We start from the raw sequence: 13,759 nt of genomic DNA on the forward strand, positions 1-13,759 counted from the left end.
TTTGGGAAAGTTCTGCACTTTAAATACTCTGCACCTCCAAGATCCTTCTGCCACATTTACAGTTGTTCTTTTTTCAGTCCTGCAGGCAAAGACAGAAAGTTCCTAACTCACAATTTCTCTGGTTTATAAATGCCTAATCACAAAGTTCACAAAACATACAGACCAACAGCTACCTAAGGAACCCTTAAACGGAGCCTTCTGTTCATCAGTACCTGCAGTAACAAAGTCACAGGGCTGTGTTATTTTTCCTATTTACAGGCACCAATTCATTCACAATTTAAGATTTCTTTTAACAAAATGCACCCAATAAGCTCAGTTTTTCTGATTTAATGAGCCATGTATGTATGTATGTAGTTATTTACCTACCAAATGAATGGTCAGGTAAATAAGATCCTATGTCTCCCCGTCCAACAGAATCAGACAGGTTCCACAACATGTTGCTGTTACAGCACTTAACAGCAACTGAGGCCGTAAACACACATTGTTTTTTCTGTCGTTCCGCTGACTCAGGGTAAAGTCTGCCATCTGTCATCCTGACTGTCAGCTATGAGGCATAATTCACTTAATCAGCCCCACTGAGAAAACACATGTGAAACAGCACACGGTGCTAATAGTGTGCCTCAGAGAGGAAAATGTCCATGACTTTACATACAAAGGAGTAAACATGTCTGCAGACACATATGTGAGGTAAGGCACGCAAGTCCCCTTATACTCTTGACAAATAAATGAACACACAAACAAAGATGCTGTGAATAAAAAGTCAACAGCATAGTGCTCTGTAATTACCTCTGTATAAGAACCATCACTCTTCACAGAGGGCACACACATATTATGTCTCTCTTGAGAAGAGGCCACGAAACTAAATAGGTCTGAGTACACTGCGTGCAAACAACAATGTGCAGTACTTAACTGTTAACATTCTTTCTTTCGGAATTGTTTACTCTCTTTTTATTCTATTTATTAAACTATTAACTTTATTTAAGTTACAAGAGTATATATTTATTGTTAATGTCTGTCATTGGGTCCAATTCCCAGCTAAATTATTAAAATAATTAAAATCATCAAAACCTCCTTCAGCTCAGACTCCAGCAGGGCCTCTGGCAGTGACCACAACGTTGCAGACAGACCCAGATCCGGCTTTGCTGCCGCCTTAGACCTGCAGTCGGGGCTCCGGCGAAAGGTCTAAGGCAGCGCTGTACCTGGAAGCGACAGCCTTTGCCTCACTGCTCCGCCTGTTTGGAACCAACACCACGCTGCTGGAGGCCCAGGCCATATTGTTGGGCCTAGAGGGACGAGAAGTACGGGAGAACCAGAACCAGGACTGCACGGAGCTGACTGTCAGATTCTGTTGCAGTAAAGTTTGATTTTCTAAAGGGAATCTGGTGGTCAGAAACACTACCGCTTTTGTCCACAGAGACCACCTAAAACAACACAAAATGAAAGTTCGTGGTAGCTTTTACTATAAATAATGTTAACTTTCTGTTCCATTATTTTCTTTTTAATTTCTCTTCCTTTTTGCTTGCCTTTTTGATGAGGTATATAAATCCCTAATTGCATTTTGGTTAAATTGGCCAGCTTTACTTTAGACACAATGGTGAAATCAGCCCAAAAGAATTTCACTAAGAGGAAATTGCAGCCTTGTGTAAAGTTAGATCATGCTTTTTAACCAAGTTCATATGTATTGCCTATTCATAAAGGAAAAGCACAGTGGAGGGTAAGTGGTTATTGTCCCTCTCACGGGATAATCTCATTTATTTCTGGTGTTGACAGTGACATAACCATGTCCTCGCTCCACAACAATAACCGCACTTGTAAGGGTAATGTATCAAAAATGTGTTCTTTCATCACACTGAGCCCAACTCACACACATTTTATTATTCTTTTCCTCTCTAGCAGTACGAGGTTTGAGAAGAATTCATCAAATAAAGTATTCAAATGTAGCTTTGCAATAAATTCATTAAAACAGCAAGTACTGCTTCCAACATCCGACCAGCTGTCAGTTATAGTCTTCTTAATGCCAATGTCCTCATCACAGTCAACATGAAATGATCACATTTTGGCTTGATGCAATATTCAAAATCTCTCCTTTTACTCTTTCCTCTGCATTGGATTCAAAGCTTATCAGTCACCAAGCTGCAGAATTCCTGCTCAATCGTTTATCACAGTGCTTCTCTATGTGTCTCCCTCACCCTTGCTCTTTTAAACTACATCTCTTACCCTGCCTGACTGCACCAGCTGCCATCTAATTATTGAGGTTCAGCCCAGAGCGACAGTGCTGACAACAGGCTTGATTTCAAACCACTACAAACTGAACTTGTGATGGAAACTTCTTCCCACAACCAACTGAGAACGCGGGACCACCAGGCAGCTCAACTCTAGCTGCCTCTCTTGTTTTGCTTCATTCGACCCAATTGGATCTTTCTCGGGATGATGTGCCACACAACCGCAGATCTCTAATAGTGGCACTCATGAGTTCAAATGATCAGACACACACACACACACACACACAGCCTTTCACACATAAACACAGAGGGAAACCGATGCACACACCACACAGCATGTGATCCCTCCCAGATGCATAGCCGGATGGGGAGCATGTTCCAGAGACAGATGACAGCTCTGAAACCTCCACCATCCTCCATCTGACTTGATAACTGGAGCCAGAGACAGAACACAGAAGGGGATGCAGCCCGAGGGTAAGTCTTAATTGAGTGCGTGCCACGTGTGTGTAAATGTATGATTGTCATTTATGCAGATGTGTAGTTCTGTGGTGTGACCATTCATGCAACAACGGAAACACAGCAACCTTGCAGTAAATGGAAATCTTCTACCTGGGTTTGTATATGTTTACGTGTGTATATACTTGCATATCAATCTGTGAGTGTGTTAAAGTAATGAGACAATGAAATTATGAAAAAATAAATGCTGCTGTATTAACAATAGTAAATGTCTCATAATTGTCTGCCTCCTCTTTCCTGTCACTGTCCACTTTCCAGGAAAGAAGAAATAGGTAATTGTATAAAACATTTGAGTGTAAAGATAACATGATATTGTTCATTTTACATGTCAAATAGTATATAATGACCTGAGAAGTGTAATATTTAATGTTAACTGTTAACTGTAATCTGTAACTGAAAAGTTTTGGCCTGCACACACACGTAAACCTCTATCAACCTTTTCAATGTCCCTGACAGACGTATCTCACTAACATTATCTGAGGAAATAATTGTTGTGGGCGACAAAAGATTTTAAAATATCTGTCAACATGGGCCATCTGCGCGCTATTATCGCTCAGTGATATTCATAAAAAATGCAATAAATGCATCATAGGCAATAAAGTTAAGAAATGTAATGATGATTTCAACTTGTTACTGCATATTTGTGATGCTCCATTTACATCTGGTCAGAGGCAATAATCATATTGGGCCCAACAAAGATGTCTTTACTTGAGGATCCATATAAACATTATCACATGTTGGCAGTCAAAGCCTTTAGTCTGATTCACACCACAATCTGACTGAATGTGAAGTGTGGAATTGCAAATTTTTCTACATATAAAAACATAAAAGAGAGAGAGTTGAATGTGGTCTTGTCTTTGTTGTTGGGTGACCGCCTAGACTTTGAGTCTGAATACCAGCCACAAGAGGAGAGCGCAGACAAATGTGGACGGAAGAAGAGGGCAAAAGTAAGTGAATAATCTCTTGCTCAAAACCGGAGAGAGTATTTTTAGACAAGGAGTGCGAGTGTCACTGTCTGCTGTATTGTTTTCATCAAGACGATGTTCAATCTTTTTCATATTATGTCTATATGCAACAAGAAAAAGATTTTGCCGTATGCTGAAACAAATAAATAAAATAAAACTGACTTGGTTGCATGGGTGGAGATGAGATGTATGTGCTCCTCTATGATATTTAAAGAAAAGCACCACAAGGATAAATGAGTTATAATTTTCGGAGGCCCCGTCTTCAAGTTTGACTTTAGACCTTTACAGATCGTCTGCGGTGCTCTTGAACTCGGCGAATAGGCTGAGTAATCTATAAATAAATCCATCAGGAGCACATCAGTTTACCTTTCTATACTGTTTCAGAATTTACTTTTACTTTTATGAACTATTAAGTATTTTTATTTATATCATTTAGGATTTTTATTTTGTATTTTTGACAGCTATTGAAGCTAAGTTTTTGTTTCAGTTCACTGTACTTTACAAAAAACACACTGAGGGTTTTGTGTGTTTGGAGCAAAGTAAGCCACAGCAATTTTTCGAAAGCAGATGTTTCACATAAAAGACATCCCCAAATCAACAACCGATTTTACCGACTCTTTGTTACTCAATTGACAATAGAAGCTTTATTGAAGCACTACACTCCAGTCGGTTCACAATGTTTTAAAACATGCTAAGTCAGCTATTGCTCAACTTTATGAAGTACAATCAAGGTATAATTCGAGATTACTTGGAATTTACACAGTTCTAAATTAGGTTGCTTTTGTCTAACATGATCTCTTTCCAGTGACATTGACTCAGACGTCTAAAAGCATGCCGCGTAAAAGAGTTTGGGTCTAATTTATGATTATTGTTCTCAGAGGTGTGTTGATAATTCTCGGCTCAGCAGCGTGCACTTCCTTCATATCGGGCACTAATTTCTTTTCTTTTATTTGGTTTCTGGGCGGGGTGACACCACAAAACTGACCCCCACCACTGATAGGTTGTGTTGTGCAACATCTCCCTTACCCATAATGCATCTCAGCAAATAGGTCAGACAGATGCTCATTTTATTGCCATGACAACATATTAGGGACGAGTGGAAGGGCTCGAGAAGAGGATGAAAAGGACAAAGCTGTGGCTTAGAGAGGCTTCAGGTTGTGTTAAGCCTCGAAATGCCTCTCAATGAAAAGGCAAAAAAATTACACGAGCTGCAAACACACAGAGAACCTAGTGGCGTATCTACATATGGTCTCCGTCGTAGAAACACAGGCCAAAACCCAGAGGCTTGGCTGATGCTGACTCTATCGTTCGCGCTCAGAAAAAAAAGAGTTGTATTAAATTAAATGTGGCCTTTTAACTTTATTAATTTGCCTTACAAGGCCTTAAGTAGAAGGCTTTTAAATGAATGGCAACAAATTCAATTTTACAACCACAAAACTGTAAAGCTCATGACCAAGTATTTTTATGAGTGATGCTATAATTCCAGAGTGCTCAAAAGTGAATGGGTGGCGTTTACTGTTTTGTGTGCCTCTTTTGTTTTACTGAGGAAATTCTAATTGTGCGTGCTGAGCAGATGAGCACTGCCGACCACACACAGATGCACACTCAGATGTCTGAGGCTGTGACTTCCAACCAGTGTGCCACAAGGTGTGTTGTTAAAATGAAAAAAATAAATTTATGAAGGGTCCTTTGAAAAAGGAGATTATTGTTGAGTTTTGTTTGCCAATTTTCCATGAGCTCATCAGTTTGACACAGAATACCTGGTTCATTAAAACAAAATCGGGTTTCAGGCAGAATGATCCTATATTTGTAGGGAATGAACAAAGATTGGCATGTGTACCTTAATCTGTGTCCTTTAAGGGCTGTATGTTGTCCCCATGTATTTTTGGAAGGTATAAAGCGTGCTATGGCGTAGAAGACGTTGAGATACACTTTTCTGAGGGGGTATTCATGATACATGAGTCCCCCCAATGCCCCTCTGAGGCAGGGGGCAGAGGGTACTGACAGCCTGACCTTCAGCCTGGCAGCCTATGATTCAGATTCCCAAAACACTTGTCTGGTTCAGACAACATTTGCCACAGTTAAAAACCACACAGGCCTGCATGTCAGTCAACCTTCTATTGCCTAGTTGTTTCATCTCTACTCTATCCCTTGCGTCTATCTTTACATCCTGTCCTCTGGTGCAGACACATGTCACCAGTTGTGCAGCCTTTCAGTAAATGCTTGAAGTTTGTCTGGAGGAGAAAAATAAGAGGACAAGAAGAAGAAGAAAAGGAAAAGAATATACCTGCCAAAAAACCGTGAGAAGGCTAAATGCACCAAGCACAACACATGACATACAGGTAAAAAATGTTCTTGCACACCCAGAGAGCAGTTTTGACTCACTGAGAACATTGTCAGCAAGCTAAAACTGACCAGTCTTCTTTCACAGCGTCCCATGAGATCATGTAATACATACTGTCACTGAAAATGTCCCGTTCATATATGGCTATAAACCTAATGTTCTGGGATTAATAGGATCATTAAACTTTTACAAGGTTGTCATGGCCTGCTTGGTCTTTTTCAGAGTAATAAAGTAAAAAGAATTTGATTAACTTAACAATAATTTGTGAAGGTGTTATCAAACACTTTCTTATTCCCATATACAGCAGACTCAGAACAATATTAGTATTTATTCGGAGTTGTGTCTCTCACAGTGACGTATATAAGTCCAACATTCACACTCCTTTGACCTCTTTTATGGTCTCGACTAACTGCTGAGGGGAAATATCAAGCTCTTTAGAGCTAAATGCTTCATTATGTTCAGCTGCTAGCCTGTAACCTGCCTGCCCTGTAGAGCTGGGAAGTACAATGAGTTTATCTGTTTATCAAAACAGTAAAAACAAAAGAAAAAGCTCACATTAAAAAGCTCTGTAATGCTAAGGGACATTGCAGAGTCAGGAGACAATTCTTTGTGGGTTTGTCACAATGATCGACTGAGTACATTTTAATTTGATCCCGTTAATATGAAGGCATTGATTAGTGTGCCTTTATTCAATTTCTTTTGTATTGAAATCCGTACCAAAGAATTAAAATAAATACAGCCACACAGCAGGGCTCTCCTGCTGTCGTGAACATTCCCGATGTACATGACATGTGTTGGAGGATCATCCAGCTCAAATAAATGCCTGCATGTGGTGAAGACAGAATAACTAAAGAAAAGGTGTCCTCTGTCTGTTTCTATGGGGAGAACCACATCACTCTAGCATTAATGGTTTGAGAGTAAATGTCACTCTGAGCACACCAGCCAAGCTGCTGAAACCTTACATATGTTTCAACTAAAATGTACATAAACAGCTTACACACAGACAATGACGTCATGCCATACCAAACAATGGGAATGTTCAAATCTAGCACCCGATCTAGATGGACGTAAATCTAAAGTGTTCCTAATGAGCCCTCCAGACCTTAAAAGTATGACGTAAAACAATGAAATCAAATGAATCTACCTTAAAAAGTTCTTTAGAAATGCTCCCTTAATAATAATAATGTCTAGACATCAATTTGTAGAGTCTAAATTGACTATAAAAACGCTGATTTGAGGAAAGCCCTCATTAAAGGACCAATAGTAAATGTGCTGAGGTTGTTCCTTATTATTATGAGTAATAAAGCACAGAAAATGCTGACTGGCAAATACTAATATATTACATAGTTTACGTATGTCTGCTGGCAATCAGCAGCTGGAAACTGTCCACTTGGATTACAGGGCAGTGATCTTAAAAGACTGGTTTGGGACCCACATTTTTTTTGTAGGGGCATAAAAATAGGTCAGTATGTCATTCATAATTATATTTGATGTGTTATGTGACTCAAGCCTTCTTGAGCCACTAGACAGCATTGGACAAAACAAACTGTCGGAGCGGGATTTAATCAACAAAAGGCAAGCAGTGGCTGCTGTTATCAAAATCACCTGACTTGCCTCGGGTGTTCAGCTCTCCTTGATAAATGGACTTGGAGTGACTGGCTAGTTTTGCTGTGGACACATGGTAAGAGTTAAGGATAGGTCAACTAAACATGTCTGCCCCAGAACAGGGGAAACACATCTTAGACATGCAGAAAACAGCGTATTTGTGACACAGTGAACTGCCTTTGTTATTTTTTTAACTTGTCATCTAACAAACATGAAACACAAACATACCTGTTTTGATGCAGATACATTTGAATTAGGCAAATTATAGTCTTAAGTAGTTGAAAACTGGACCACAATGCTTGAGAGGACTTGTGGTTTAGGTCTAATTAAAGGATTTAATCCATTGTTGACTTCTTTACATTTAAATAATCATACTAGAATTATTAAGTTTTCAAATGGCCATCAGGGGGAGACTCCTCGGGTCCAAATAAGAAGTCTGATTGTATAGAAGTTTATGAGAAACTGCCCCTACTTTCCACTTGATTTATTACCCTCAGTAAGCATTGTGAACATGAGTGTTTATGGTCTCAATAGGTAAGGTTCAAGTCTTCTTCAATACAGCATGATGTTTATTTAGTAAATTATGCTCCCATTTAGAATAAAATAGATGCTAAACCAGGGTATTTATTGGGGCCTGGCTACCTTGAGATTGACAGGTTACTACCAGAGTCGTATACGTACCTCTACCAGGGCGTCACTCTTTCGCAATCTACATGTGATCCCTCCTGTTTACTGGTTGCAAAAATACAAAATACAAGATGGCGATGGTCAAAATACCGAACTCGAGGCTTCAAAACCGTAGTCCACAAACCAATGTGGAAAATCACTACGACTGCGTCAACTTCTTATAAACAGTCTATAGGCACTGATGTTGTGCCAACAGAGTAGCCTCACTCAAATGAATACCCAAGGTATTCCCAAGGCCTCCATCATTAAATGATCTTGTCACAAAATAATCATATAAAATCATAAATATTTAGTTTCCTATTCTTCATTTCTTTCTCCTTTAAGTCTCAACTCCCTTCTAGCCATCAATCATAATGTCTTCACCCCAACAGCTTTGTGTCATCTAAAGTTGTTCGGTCAGTTTTTCACTACAATTTGTCCAACATTCACTCCTCCGCACTCAGACAGTTACCCAAGAGACGCTCAAACACAAACAAAAAAACAGGAAGAAAAGGTCAAGAGGATATTGATGAGAGCCCAGACAGTGATGTTAAAGAGGGCTCAGGAACCCTCCGGACCTCAGGATGAGGCTCAGAAGAGTTTGAAAAACAAATCCAAAGCCTGGAGGGAAACCAAACCAACATGGAGGAGAGTACAAAGTAACAGAGACATTTGACACATGCATCAAAAGGTCAACTACCTGTGGCTTTTCTAAACACAAATCTCTAAAGCTGTCATATATACATTTGTAAACAAATTTGGGAACAAAATGGACAACGTCTAAAGTGTCCGATGCAGCCCTCAGGTATGTGCTGCCCTCCAAGATGAAAGAGAGATAACCTCTGAGCACTGATGTTAAATAGAGTCGAAACATGAAACACACATTGTAGTACGCCACACTCCTCTCTCCTCCTCTAATTCCTCAAAAACCTCCACCTCTTTCCTTTGGCATTCCTGCCTAATAGCATCGTCATTGACTCTGTCCAGCTAAACGCAAGCTCCTTGTAATCTCACACAGGCGGGTCGGTCCAGACAAAAAATAACTGCTGCTCAGGAAAGAGGGAAGCAAAGGGAAAAGGAGATGGTGGAAAAGGACACTGGCCACCAACAAAGGGAGCTCTGAGATAAGTGCCTTTGATCATGGCAGAGGAGGTCGAAGCAATCCCCTCATCTCCTCTCATCATTCCACGCCCAGAGGTTTGCTCCATCTCCTTCTAACTAAAGTTAACTGGCTGGAAAAGGACAGCGAGGCAGGCCATCAACTCAGCGTAACCAATCTACAGAACTCACAGCTGAAACACAAACACTAGATAACAGTTAAATCGAAGCAAGAGATTGGAAAGTCAAAATCTGAATCAGATACCACTCAGTAACTAGTCAGTCTTTATCTGTTTGGCTTGTGCTGACTTTTAAATGGTCGGTATGCTTTAAACAAAGTGTTAGTCTGAAACCCCCTCCCCCCAAACCTTTCCAATGACGCTATTGGGGGACGTCATCTGACAATTTTTGCTACTCTCCGAAATTGTCAATCCAGCAGGCACTCACACTTTATGCAGTGATTGGCAAGGTGTGTGAAGTAGACAGATTTTGATCATCTCTCTCAAGCTTTCTTAATAACTCTTCACAGTTCACACAGATACTTTCATCACTTATTTTATGTACAAACGGTTGTTACACTATGAATGCCTTCCAGAAAAGACAGGTCCATTACCACCTTTCTGCCTTTGATATGTCGGACAACAGGGTCTACAAACTAGCATACCTCTATCATTAGCTTTCACGGTGTTTGAGAGTGTTCACATCCATATTTGGAGCATTATGTGGTACACTCTGAACCAGTATAGGACAATGCAGAACAAAAGTCCTAAACAAGATAATCACGCAAGGCAAAACAAGGAAATAGTTCAAGACGGCAGAATCTGTGATTGAGGGAGATTGCATCTTGGACAAGGTCCAAAACTTTACTGACTGCAAAAGGTTAGCAACCAAATATTGAATATAATGACTTGGTTTATGTTTTTGTTAACTTGTCCTTTGCTTTCTGACACTTAAAATTGGAGGATATTCCTGCTACCCTCCAATTAAAGCACCAAGTCAGAACGTTGCTCCATTTTAAATCCGTAATGCTGGAGTGCACAGCTAACACAACAAAAAAAGTGTCACTGACCCAAGGCACTATGTTCTGACCCATCTTAAACTCAGCTAATTAAACTCTCACAAAAGCACGTACAAGACACACACAAACACACCCTCTCACAGCAAGGTAGTGTTTACAAGGACGAGCACGTGTGTGTAAGGACGTCAGCAGAGTTAGGAAGGACGTAGAATCTCAGAGGACTCTGGAAACAAATCTGTGGACACACACTTACACACTCTTTTTTATTTCACGTCAACTCCTCACAGCCCATTACTTTGACCTTGTAGAGTGTATTTTTAAATGGTTAATTGGAAAAATTGCACAAATGAACATTAAGTCTGGGATAAATGACACATTTCCTCTCTTGGTAGTGGTCGGAGTGTTGTGAAATAAAGTTTATTTGGCTGTAAACTTCCAAATAAATGCTCCATGTGTCCAGAGAGTGTGCACGCAACACACCTTTGACTCCTCAGCCTAAGACTGGATTCCTCAATGACAGATTAGTCATCGTTCTCTGGACTGTAGCTACAGAAGAGAGATGTTCATGTTTACAGCTGTTATTTGAACAGTCCAGGAAAAACATTTTACAGCAGATTCTCTCATGAAGTGAATGTGTTTTTTCAAACGTACCACTGTTTCATTGGAGCGTTTTTAAACTGTAGCGCAGAATACACAACCCCTGTGACTTGTGAAGTATCTTCTTGCTTTCTTTCTTTCTCCCCCTGCAGGATGGAGGAAAGGGGGGAGGCTTCCTGACTGATCTTCCCACACAAGCCTGACCCCAATACCCAGGCATCCTCCTGACACTCTCGCTTCACACACACACACACACACACACACACACACACACACAGGCCGAGAGAAACACAGATACACAAAACACACTCTCTAATGTTTACCGTGTCAGATTGCAGTGTAAATAAAGGGGAAGCTCCGGCCTCTGATTTAAAAGGAGCCAAATCAAACAGGAGGGACTGCGTTATCACACCGGGTTGAGTGGAAAGCGGAGAAAATGGATCTGTGTCAGAAACAAACCCGAAAATAAAAGTTCTTATGAAAACAAAACGGATTCTCTCAGTGGGTCCGGGATACTGTCGGAGAAGGACAAAGAGTGAGGCAGTGTGTGCTGTGCTAATCATTCCTCTTTTCCCCCGGGGCTTTGGAGAACACATTCTGACATCCTTGTAAACATTTTAAGAACAAACAAATGTCACTTGATGGTGAGGGATAGACACAAAGACAAAGAGTTGTCAACACCGAATTTCTGAGTCGCTCTGTTGCTGCTTCAGTTTACTGTAAGATGAGTATCGTATAATGACTTCCTAGTGACAGTAATTGTAACATTTGCTATGAATCAAGCCTTGAAAGTGCATACAGGTTGTAATCACAAGATTCTTTGAAAACTGTTGCTTTGTCCAAGACGCAATGCATCACAGCTCTCTTATCATCTGCTAATGATTTAAAATGTGCCCCTCACCCTCCCAAGCACACAATGATGAATTCATCATTTGTTACACTTGTGTATACTGAGCATATTTCTTCCTTCAATATAATTATTATTCTAGGCACAGAATCTATGAGGAGTTGAGCTTCATAAGAATTTGTGAGATGCTGAAAAAGTAGCAGAGGAGAGCAAACATCTGGAAAAGGAATCCGTCTCTTCACCACACAGATCACCTCTGTCGATTCATCTTGTACTTTCTCTCTGCCTTTGCTACGTGTTCTCAAGTTAAAGTATATTTTAAACTCAGTGAGGATGATCATATGTTATGTTTTAGAACTTATTAGATGTGCAGGCAGGATAGTATACAAATACTATACTGAGAGTCTGTGGTAGGATGATAATATTGGAGTAGGTTGTACCTAAATGCTTAGAAGGACACTATTGAGTGTGACATGCACACTTTGATTGTTAAGGTTTATAAGGTCTACAGAGACACACTCGAGCATGTACCCTTTGTTATTGCTGTTGATGGAGCATTTTTCTGAGGTGGATGGCGAACACGTCTCACCTCCAAATCAGCACAGAGACCCCCATGACATGGCATCACAGCAGCCTTTGATGGTGCTTTTGTGAGCAGCTAAGTGACCTCTCCTCCCTCTCAGAAAATAGTAATTACAGGGACTTTAAAATACTAACACAAAGTCTCTCCATCACCAAAACGCCTCAAACTTCAAACATAACCTTCAGTAACGTGGTTATGATAGAAAAGATGATATTTTACTTGGAAAGAGATATAACTAACGTAAGTCTTTTCATCTAATGTACGCTCTTCAATAGCTTTGCTTACATTGCCATACTCCCATACCACTCCCCATGAGATTATTTAACACTATTATTCATAATTATTTAACACCAATCATTTGGAACTTCTCATTTTTACATGATAGTGCGCCTGCGCCTCTGACCTAAGCCAGGGTTACTGTTAAGTAGCCCAATGATATACTGTCCAGGCTATATTAGCAGTTGAGAATGAGAGAGCACCCAGGGGGGATAATAATCATTGAGCTGCATTGCAAACATAAAGCCACACACTAACCCTGGCGGAATGCTAATGATAGTGACCGCCAGGCTGAACATCTGTGTGCGGAGACAAAATCCCCCAGAGTCCCTCCTCTGAAGGTGTGAGGAGCATTAGGGCGGATTGTGAGCAAACTATCACATTTCTCACTTTTCTGTGTGCTTTTGTTGTCACAGCAGAGAGTAAACTCAAAACAATCCCAAAAGTGTGCAGATATTTTTGCACAAAAAAAAGCAAAAAATGGCATGCGTAAAAAAGTTACCACAACATATTTTCACTCTTCATACTTTCATTATATTACCTGGATCGTGGAAGGGGACCAGGGCAAAGTTATACAAAGTTTTCTTCGGTCTATTGAGGGACGTTTCCAAAATCTTAGACGCGCCCTCGATAACCTGGACCAGGTCGTCGTACATGGAGCCGGTGACATCGAAGACGAATGCCAGGGTGGATGCCCCCTCGGGGATGTCCTCCGTTGTGGACCCCGTCTCCGCGTCTTGCCCGGCGGACAACGACACCGACAGCACCAGGGACAGCCACACCAATCTGCTGCACATTTCAGATCCAAGATGCTTCTCAAGCAAAGTTTCTTGGATGTTTCGCTCTCGCCAGTCGGAACCTTCAGGGGGAGTCTCGAAATAAAGGTAGAGACATCGGGTTCTCAAAAAATGGACTGAAACGTATGTAGAACAATTTACAAAGGGTATAACAACAGGGGAAGAAAAAACGGGAAAAAAGGGAATCTGAGTTTTGGTGTGCGTCTTCCTCTGCAGTGTCTGCGC

General features: G+C 40.6%; 1 protein-coding gene across 1 annotated transcript in view; it reads right to left on the reverse strand.

Moving 5' to 3' along the window:
- hmcn1 (hemicentin 1) overlaps positions 1-13,534 on the reverse strand; it is an 80,007-nt gene extending 66,473 nt beyond the window's left edge. The window contains exon 1 of the mRNA XM_068707602.1: positions 13,279-13,534. Coding sequence (XP_068563703.1) covers positions 13,279-13,534 — 256 coding nt within the window. The remainder of the gene's footprint in view (positions 1-13,278) is intronic.
- Positions 13,535-13,759: the final 225 nt, after the last annotated feature.

This window comes from Cebidichthys violaceus, unplaced genomic scaffold (assembly GCF_023349555.1).
Source record: "Cebidichthys violaceus isolate CVI_PGR_0920_01 unplaced genomic scaffold, fCebVio1.0.p SCAF_13, whole genome shotgun sequence".
Lineage (NCBI taxonomy): Eukaryota > Metazoa > Chordata > Actinopteri > Perciformes > Stichaeidae > Cebidichthys > Cebidichthys violaceus.